General features: G+C 39.9%; 1 protein-coding gene across 2 annotated transcripts in view; it reads left to right on the top strand.

Moving 5' to 3' along the window:
• LOC139731008 (uncharacterized) overlaps positions 1-9834 on the top strand; it is a 34185-nt gene extending 24351 nt beyond the window's left edge. For both annotated transcript variants that reach the window (XM_071641883.1, XM_071641884.1), the window contains exons 7-15: positions 944-1011; positions 1586-1648; positions 2703-2831; positions 4234-4435; positions 5006-5185; positions 6108-6326; positions 6772-6929; positions 8237-8416; positions 9666-9834. In XM_071641883.1, coding sequence (XP_071497984.1) covers positions 944-1011; positions 1586-1648; positions 2703-2831; positions 4234-4435; positions 5006-5185; positions 6108-6326; positions 6772-6929; positions 8237-8416; positions 9666-9794 — 1328 coding nt within the window. In that variant the 3' untranslated portion in view covers positions 9795-9834. The remainder of the gene's footprint in view (positions 1-943; positions 1012-1585; positions 1649-2702; positions 2832-4233; positions 4436-5005; positions 5186-6107; positions 6327-6771; positions 6930-8236; positions 8417-9665) is intronic.
• Positions 9835-10294: the final 460 nt, after the last annotated feature.

Genomic DNA, 10294 nt, shown 5'->3' on the forward strand with positions numbered 1-10294 from the left:
TTTTTATTTCATTATCAATTGATGAGTATAGTGCAATACCATTAACAATAATGAAATCGATAAAAGCAAAGTTACATAACAAGAACACCTATCTTACGGGGCATCCAAAGATGCCATAGTAAGGGCTTTTTACACTTGTAAATTTTTGCTTAATCCCGTACCAACGGTGGGGCTAAGGGGGGGCCTTAGCCCCACCGTTGGTACGGGACTATCCTTAGCCCACTTTCTGTTTACACTCGTTTTTGCCAAAGTGGGCTAGCCCCACCGATAATCCTGTACTATCTGGCCCTGCAAAATAGCAGGGTTAGTACCGCAATTGCGGTGCTAGCACCGAAACGAGGTAATCAAGTGCTGCCGGTGCGTGCGTGTACATGTACAGTGCACAGCGTAATCATGAATATTCATGTGGTTTGGAAAGTACCGGACTAAGAAATACGAGTGTAAAAAGGTCAATTTTCCCTTTGCCCCGGACAAGAGCTTAGTACGGGACTAATTGGCGAGTGTAAAAAGCTAAAAAAATTGGTACGGGACTAACGATAGTCCTGGGTCAGAGAAAGTCCGGGGTTAAGAAATACAAGTGTAAAAAGGGCTTTAGCAGACATTATGCCCTTGATTACCCTATGTAAAGCACCCTCGACCTAACATGTTTTTCCACGACAGTATTTGAACATATTTAGGACATAAATTGTCTTAGAATGTAGACCTTGATGCCCTGTCCCCTGTGCAATAATGTGTGTAGAGCACGAACTGGACTGCATAGTGACAGAAGAACAAAGAACAAGTCATGTCCTAATACTTGTTACAGTCTTCTTGTGCTTTTCCATGACAACTAGTTTATTATAAAGGAAACAGTTCTGAACACATGGGACCCAAGTGAATGATGTGATTCACTATCCACAACATTTTTACCACATTATCCTTGTCATTGGTTTCCACACTCTAGGTGCCTTTTCTTCAGATGACCCAATGGATGCAAGCTCACTCAATGTTTTGGAACATTATGCAGCTCAGGTTAGCCTCACCAGTAGTCTAAGTGAATCCCCTCCTTTAAAAAAAAAAAGAAAAAAAAGTATACAAGAGTCATTGTTTTATGTGACTACTGTCAAATCCATTCAATCTGAACTGGGGTACATTTTTGTTATGATCACCATCTTGTAAATATTTTGCAATAATACTTGATACAGTGAAATGCATAAAGTATTGACTATCAGGTGGTATTTGCTTTTATGATCTACCATGCTGAAAGGACTGATGTACATATATTCTCTGCACGACCGTGTTACAATATATTCTTTAATATGCCTAACTATGTTAAATAGTGGTTTAACTAATCATCACACTTCAGATAGGAATGTTTAGATTACCTCTGAAGTATGTTCAGAGTGGTACACACTAATAGCCAGTTTACTTTCATTTTCATTAGTTTTAAATGAATATCAATATTGCACAACACACATTTGTTGCATTTTGCATGATAATTGTAATGTATCATGTGTTACATACATGTAGTCATATCATAAGGACTCCTTTTCACTGGGATAGAATTTGAACTCTTGATCAATGAGTTGATATCATTCTAATGCAGAATTCTGGAGAGCAAGGAGGAGGTGCTTTGCAGCTGACAACAGGAGAGCATGATTTCACATCAGTAAGTGATTTACAAGTGAGCCCTTTCATCGCCGACTTTAGCTCAAAATAATGTTTGTGTCATTGGTACAGTGACACAACATTCACTCCTGTGACAATTTGCTCCGGTCTTGTTTTCTCCAAAGACTTAAAAGGTCCTGATTACCTTTGGGAGCAGTAATTTTAAAAATGTTCAAGATATCACATTTGATGCATTTGTGTAGGTCTGTTGTATCGTAAAACACCCTACCATATGAAATTTTCACAATAAAGCCTAGAATATAAGGAGGTATCAGTATTTTTTAAACCATAACTGTAGACAGTTTCGTCTGGAAACATTTTTATCATAACTATTGTTCACATTTTGTGTATTTCAATATACTTAACATCAACTACATGGATTCAAATTTTTACAGTGGTTGTTTCTATTCCTAACTCACATTTTAGAATTATTTTAAAGCACTTATGCTGGGTTTTTGTTTCATCTGCAATTTGTAAATTATGCCCTTAATAGGGTATGGGTTGTGATGGGTTTTAGATTTAGTTTGATGTTAGGATTAGGTTTAGGGTTAAGGTTATGTTTGTTGGTAGAATATATGTTTGGCTTAGTGTGCCAGTATTTCATGGGAGCAAATGTCACGGAACCCTTTGGTACAAGGTTCATTAGAGACATAACTTCAGTTTGAGAGAGGAAAGCTGTGTTTATCATGTACTAAACTATGTGTGAAGAGAAATGTGCTTTTTGTTACATTTCCATATTGTACATGTTTTTTTTATGTTATTCACATTAATGTGATGTATTTCTTTCAGTGCAAACTGCATAACAAGATATTATCAAAAAACACAAGTGCAGTTTTTAATTTCAATTACAAGGTGAAGAGCGAATTAAGACAATTGTTTCACAGGGCAGCATTACATTGTAACATGGGAATTCATGAAAGGGTTTTTCACGTCCACTACCCTCTTGTCTCCTTTCTCTTTCCATCCCCCCCCCCCCTTTGTCCCTTTCTCCCTTTCTCCCTTCATTATCTCTCCCTGTGTCATGCTCTTTGCTTTCTTTGTTGGTATAATATCAGCCAATGAGAGTAACAGTAGGATCTGTAGGCCAAGTGATGCCTAACAAAGTGGAGGTACTAACAACCAAGACGTTCCAGTGTCGGCATGAAGGATGTGGCAGGATGTACACAGCATCTCATCATTTAAAGGTTTGTTGTCTCTTTATCTTTAGTGTAGCAAGAAAAAAAAAAGCTGCTGAAAACTGCTTATCTAATAGTGGCGAGCCAGTGGGTTAAAATAGAGTCAAAAGGGGCCTGAGCTTTCGATCCTAGCAGAGTCTTCGTCAGAGGCAAAATGACAAACAGGCAGGGAAAGCAATCACATATTATAAGGACTTCACACAACAAGAACAGTCAGGGACAGGCTAGGGACACAAAACAAAGAAAACAAAAGGAGAGGGTAGGAGGTCATGGGCAAGGAGCCCAACAAGTGAAGGGAGGGGGATTAGGGCAGGAGGGCGGAAAGACAAAAGGCAGAGGAGGGTCAGTAATGATCCTGAGGACCATGGGGGCAACCATAGAGGGAAAAGGATGAATAGGGAGGCAACATCAAACAAGATAAGGAACAACAGAGGGATAAAGAAAGGGGGGGGGGGGGGGGGGGAGCTGAGCAAACAGCGAGCCCTAATATCTTTAGCGAAGACTTTGTACAGTCCGACCTCTCCTATCCAGACATGTCGGAACCGAGCTAATACGGATAAGGGATTTGGCCAGATATGGGAGACTCAATGTTTGATACATGCAGCTGCCGAAGAACGATCGCCTGTAGGGGCCGTGCCCTGATTTAATGAAAAGTTCTATGTCCATGTTCTTGCTGTGAAGGGGGGGGGGGGGGGGGGGGGGGGGGGGTTAGTGAATGTGTGAATGCATGTTATTTAGATGAAAATTAGATGTGAATGTACGGCAATTATGTTGAGAATAGCATGTAATTCATATGAACTTGTGTAGTAATTTTGTTTGAGTTTGAAATCCCCCCTTTCTCCATGATTATACAATTAACCAAAAGAAAAAAAAGAGAGAGATCGCATCCGGATGATACAGAGATCCGGATGAAGGGAGGCCGGATAGGAGAGGTCGGACTGTATCTCCAGTTAGTCTCTAAAGGAGACGTTTGACTGAACATGCATGATTTCATTGACTTTGAGATTAGGTTGTTAGAACTGTGCTTCAGTCTGTGCAAGATGAGTAAAAAATAAATAAAATGAGAAAACAAATGAATTGTAGGCAAGTTTTGAGTGTTTTTGTGAATGATTTTTACCTTATTGATTATTCCCAACACCAAGGATTTGTAAATTGCATTGTTGCAGGGTTATCACATGGCTGTATTAATTTAAGGGCAAAAAAAAAGGTGTTTGAATATTTAGATGTATATGACATGGCATTGTAATAATGTGTTATATTCTGTTCTAAACCATTTGATGTACACACTTCGTAGGTTGTTTAATTGAGAGCCATTGAAAAAGTATGAATTAGCTGCAATATCTTTGTTAAAGCCTTTCTTCATATTGTATGACCTGATGTTGTAAGTTGAGTTGTTTTATATATTTTGTAGGTTCATGAGAGATCACACAGTGGCGTCAAACCATACAAATGTGAACACCCTGGTTGTGAGAAGGCATTTGCTACAGGCTATGGCTTGAAGAGTCACACACGTGTTCACACTGGAGAGAAACCGTACAGATGTTCACATGAAGGTTGTCGTAAAGGGTTCAAGACATCAGGAGACTTGCAGAAACACACCAGAACACACACAGGTAGTCAGGCAGTCCCTCCACCCTTTATCAAAGAATAAAGTTTTGCAGTAATTATGTCCTTGCATTAAAGATTTTTGCCAAACTTGTAAAAGTGTGTTTCTATGTATTTTTATGTTCCTCAATTATAGTTACATTGATAATCATTCTGATATGAAAGACTATCCTGACCTCTCAACCCGTTTTCATTGGAAGAAGTATAATAACCCAGTTTCAATTTTCATCAATGCCTTTTGTAGTTTGGTCTGCATTAGAATTCTGACAACATTGTGTGTATATGAGAAATAATGCTTGATTTTGTTTTTTTTTTATTGAATGTTAAACTTTTATAGATAATTGGTATCTTATCTTTGTTTGTTTGTTTGTTTGTTTGTTTGTTTGTTTGTTTGTGCAGATATAGAAGGTTTTAGTCTGGGTTTCAGCTTGGCAAAATCAAATGATGATGATGATGATCCACAGCATTTGTATAGTGTACCGTATATCTGTTGTAGAAATGATGGAGTATGAAATCTATACTAACCTTTCAAGGACAAGAAGAAACTTCTCTCATGACTCACTTTTTTATGCTGGCAGGTGAGAGACCATTCAAGTGTCCATTTGAGGGTTGTGAGAAGGCCTTCACCACATCTAATATCCGCAAGGTGCACATCCGAACCCACACAGGGGAGCGGCCTTACATCTGCCCTCAGGAAGGATGTGGTAGGGCCTTTGCTAGTGCCACAAACTACAAGAACCATATGAGGATTCATACAGGTCAGTCTGCATCCAGCTCACCAAATTTTATCAAAATCCTATTCAAAACCTGATATACTTTCATTTAACCTTCCTGTGTACTGCATTTGTTCAGGTGGCTCTTTTTTATACCATAGAAGATATGTCATACTGTAAAAGGTGTTTTTTTCATGTACAGATATTTTCACGAATTAGGAGGTCACAGACATTTTAACAAGGTATTTTCGTGATTTGCCACCAAGGCTATCATAGAGGCACTAATGCCTGTCCATTAGCAATATTTTTGTATCAGTTAAATTTGCAGCCCAACAGAACAGTGATTCGTGAAATTTGCAAAAATCAAACCCTCCTTAAAATAAGAGCTTTAACAGTACTACATTAACCTTGGGCCTTTGACATAAAAGAAAATAAAAAGTCATGTGTTTCACTTGAAGTTAAATCATCCATGAAGCTTCAGAAACACAGTCTGTTCCACACTTGCCATTTAGTGTTTAGGAAATTGAACAAGTTAAGAGGTTTGATAATTGATCAGCAGCATAGCAATTGTCTTATATTGAGTGTGCCATCTACTGGCACTGCCAAGATTTGTGAAGAAATTAAAGAGAACTGTTGGAAAAAGGCTTGCCCTTTTCATCAAAGCTAGAACTGTTGTCACTTATTTATGTGAACAGTCGCACTTCATATATTACTAAAGTCACTTATGAAAATATTGTGAAAATATCTGGATAAAGAACACAGTGAACATTAAATGTCAACTTAATGTAATCCACAATTTAGGTCCTTACTACACAAGTTAGTAACTCACTGTACGGTATAGCTCATGATGGTTTTGTGAGAAACAAAGGTTTGCTGAATATAAATGTGAGACTAGCTGATAATAATAATGTTGTCTCTTTAACAACTCCTTCACTCTTTCTGTTTGATTCTCATCATTTGTCTACAGGTGAGAAACCCTACGTGTGCACTGTTGCTGGCTGTGGCAAGCGCTTCACAGAATACTCAAGCCTGTACAAGCACCATGTGGTTCACACACATTCTAAACCCTACATGTGTTCATCTTGTGGCAAGAACTACCGGCAGATCTCCACACTGGCCATGCACAAGCGGCAGGCACATGGGGAAGACGCCCTCGTTGATGGATTAGAGATAGCCATCACTCAGGGTGAGGTTTACATTGTAAGAAAGTACAGTGACATGAGAAGTACCATGATGTATTGGTCAGTGTGACCAAAATTATCATATGCCGCAATACACATGTGGACATTTCATTTATTAGTTCCAAAGTCCCTTTACCTGATGCTCATGATGCCTCCAAAGACACATACCCTAAATATAGAAGTATTTATAATTGTACCTTGCAAGGAAAGAAGGATTATTGAAGGTAAATGTACATTGATTATGAGTTCCCCCAGTCTTGAATATTTGCAGTGATAGGTATACCATAGGACATAAGCCAGTGCATTCCAGCTTTGGAGTTCACATTAATTTCTTCATCTGAAGACCAGGGAATACATTTGCAATCCATTATATTGTAATAAAATCATGACTTCGGTTGACAGATGACTTATTTCTGCATGTCTTTGATTGGTCTTACTTTGGTTAAACAGGTGACAGACCAGACATAGTGTCAATTCTAGGATCTCCTCCCAGTAAGAAATCAAAATCAGAGTATCAGATTGCCACGGTAACACTCAGCAATCCAGGTTCCTCTGCAGGCAGCCTAGTCACGCCTACTCTCACAGATGGAGTACAGACTACAGCACTGGTAAGGAGTGCAAGGCACGCGATATTATCAAGATGCTTTCATGTAACACTCATACACTCCCTCATTCTGCTTTCTTGTCATCATATCTGCAGATGCCCTTGTAAAGATCTTGTGCTATCATACCCCAAAGTATATCTTCTACACTGCCCAGTGCTCCCATTCCTTCCCTAAGGTCTAATGTCCTCATACTACCCTCTTTCCCTCACTAAGGTCTAATGTCCTTATACTACCCTCTTTCCCTCACTCGGGTCTAATGTCCTTATACTGCCCCCTTTCCCTCACTAAGGTCTAATGTCCTCATACTGCCCTCTTTCCATCACTTAGGTCTAATGTCCTCATACTGCCCTCTTTCCATCACTTAGGTCTAATGTCCTCATACTGCCCTCTTTCCCTCACTAAGGTCTAATGTCCTTATACTGCCCTCTTTCCCTCACTAAGGTCTAATGTCCTCATACTACCCTCTTTCCCTTACTAAGGTCTAATGTCCTTATACTACCCTCTTTCCCTCACTAAGGTCTAATCTCCTCATACTGCCCTCTTTCCCTCACTAAGGTCTGATGTCCTCATACTGCCCTCTTTCCCTCACTAAGGTCTAACGTCCTCATACTGCCCTCTTTCCCTCACTAAGGTCTAATGTCCTCATACTGCCCTCTTTCCCTCACTAAGGTCTAATGTCCTCATACTGCCCTCTTTCCCTCACTAAGGTCTAATGTCCTCGTACTGCCCTCTTTCCCTAAGGTTTAATGTCCTCATACTGCCCTCTTTTCGTCATTGATGTCTAATGTCCTCATACTGCCCTCTTTCCCTCACTAAGGTCTAATGTCCTCATACTGCCCTCTTTCCCTCACTAAGGTCTAATGTCCTCATACTGCCCTCTTTTCCTCACTAAGGTCTAATGTCCTCGTACTGCCCTCTTTTCCTCACTAAGGTCTAATGTCCTCATACTGCCCTCTTTCCCTCATTGAGGTCTAAAGTCCTCGTACTGCCCTCTTTCCCTCACTAAGATTTAATGTCCTCATACTGCCCTCTTTCCCGACATTTTTTTTTATGCTTTTTTTTTTCAGTTGTGATTTTGTGTAATTTCTACACTCTATTCTGACTTTAAATTATCACATCATGATATGTCCTTTTTTTTTTTCAAAAGTAGATGATATGGATAATAGATTGACGTCTTTATCTGTGCATTCATTGTAGTACCACATTGAACAATATGCTAAGTAATAGATCAGTCATTGTAGATATCTATTAAAAGCGTGACCCACGAAGTTTCTCATATCCTCATTGTTAATGGCGTGCTCTTATTCTAGAACCAACCAAAGACACTGATACTCCAGGATGCCAATGGGCACACACGTCAGGTGACCATGGTGTCTGCTCTCAATCGTGATGCTGCTCTAGCCGCTATGAAGGCTGCTGTGGGCAACCACACCATGCTGCAGGTAGTGTCCGATGGCTCACTGACCAACCTGACCAATCTCACTGATATGGTAAGTTGATTTTCCCTTTCTCTCAGGTCACTGCACTTCTCCAGTCCAGTGTTACACACGTGATCAAGCTTTGGGCTTTGGGCATCTCTCAGTCTTAAGTGTTCGTGATGTCTCAAATTCTTCTTGGATGAGCTATTTCTTGAAGAGGACTCATTCACTTGCACATGTTTACCAGTTCATTTCATTTTCATATTAGAATTTGTTGGGACGTAAACCCACATTAGCCAGACCTCTCTCTAGCCTCTTACTGTGGGAACATTCCAAATTTCAAGATCTCTAGAAATACATAGATGATGATATACCAGCTGGTAGTCCATATTTAGATTGTCCCACAATCACAGCCAATCTGACCACGTGGACATCCCACTTCTTCATCAAATCTATGTGTCTTTATCTTAGCTGTTCACTAGGTGAAGATGACCGTAGGGTTATCCTTTTATCATTGACTGGGGTTGACAGAGTGGGTATTCAAAAGCTGTGCCCAGTTTGAGTCTCATACAAACAGGTTTGGGATTGAAGATTTGGTAGGGAAGTCAGACTCTGTGATATAGCACTGCTAGTCTGCTGGGTGGTGGACCAATGCTACGTAGGACGCAGAGGTCTTTAGTTGTTTAGGGTTTCTGGGAATCAGAGATAGCCCTTTGACTGTTAGTTAGGATCCTGGCTTCACAACATGAAATGATCTACTCCAGATCAGTGATGCATAATGTGTGTATAGGGGCCTGTTCTAAACCCTGTGCACATGGTGACCGGTGTTTATGTCTCCTTCTTGTGCCATTTGTCATCTTCTTAACAAGATGCCATCACTGTATCCAACTTTCACTCCAGTCTGCTGATCTAATTCCTGTCTGAGGATAGCTCTAGGGTGACACTAAGGTTGACAGTATGACGCATACACTCAAGTATGAGACATTGTCTTAGGCCTCTTTCATGGATGCAAGTTGATGTTATTTACCTCACAATTTCTCTCAAATTTAATGGAAAAAGAGAAATGGTAAATTGCTGTGTTTGACAACTTGTAAGCAAGCCTGCTGTCATGTTTTCACACAGATTATTACAAGGCAATTTTATGCAGTCTTTTAACAAGTCAAGAAAATGTGATGATGTAGACAAATGGAAGTAATTCATTCGCAGGTCACAAGGCTGTGTCGTGCTGTCCTATCAGCACCAGTAGATGGTTGTATCTGTCTTCTGACAAGACTGTCTTACTCCCACCTATGCCATTTCTAACTGACATCTTCCATTTTAGCAACTGCAACAAGTCATGGCCATTGGCACAACTGAGGGTGAGGAGGGAGAGAAGGAGGAAGATGGAACAGCCAGCTCACATCTTTCTGCAGAGACGGAAGAGGCGGAGCTTGCTTCTGTCCACACGTGATGGCAAGGAGGGGGATGAGAGGTTAAAGGAATGGCTGTGATCATCCTGCAAACAGTACATACAGTATATGTATGGTGGTCAATGTGTTAAACCATATCTTCTAACACAGACCACGTGGAGGGAGACACATAGAGCGTTACCTAGATTTGTGTCATAATGATAATCGTGTCCTCACATCTTGAAACAACAGAAATGTTGGTTATTTATTGCTTGGTTACCAAGTGGAAGATCAGATGTAAGGTATACATGCAAGTCAGAACTTCTTCGTTCAGTTGATCTCCACAAGGTCAGAAAGAACATGCAATAAGATGTTGCTTTCATGTAATTTATGGAAATGTGTCACCTTGGTCATTTAAAAACATTGTTTTAATTGCTTAAGTCTAAAGAGTTAGCAAGATATGAAGTAAAGTGATGTAAGCAAAGGAGAAATAGATTCATCACAAGGAACTGTCTCAGTATTTCTTTTTTCATTTAAGAATGAATGGATAGTGAAGTGTTTA

The sequence above is a fragment of the Diadema antillarum genome, unplaced genomic scaffold (assembly GCF_040938485.1).
Source record: "Diadema antillarum isolate AM-2024a unplaced genomic scaffold, OU_Dant_1.0 seq00000348_RagTag, whole genome shotgun sequence".
NCBI lineage: Eukaryota > Metazoa > Echinodermata > Echinoidea > Diadematoida > Diadematidae > Diadema > Diadema antillarum.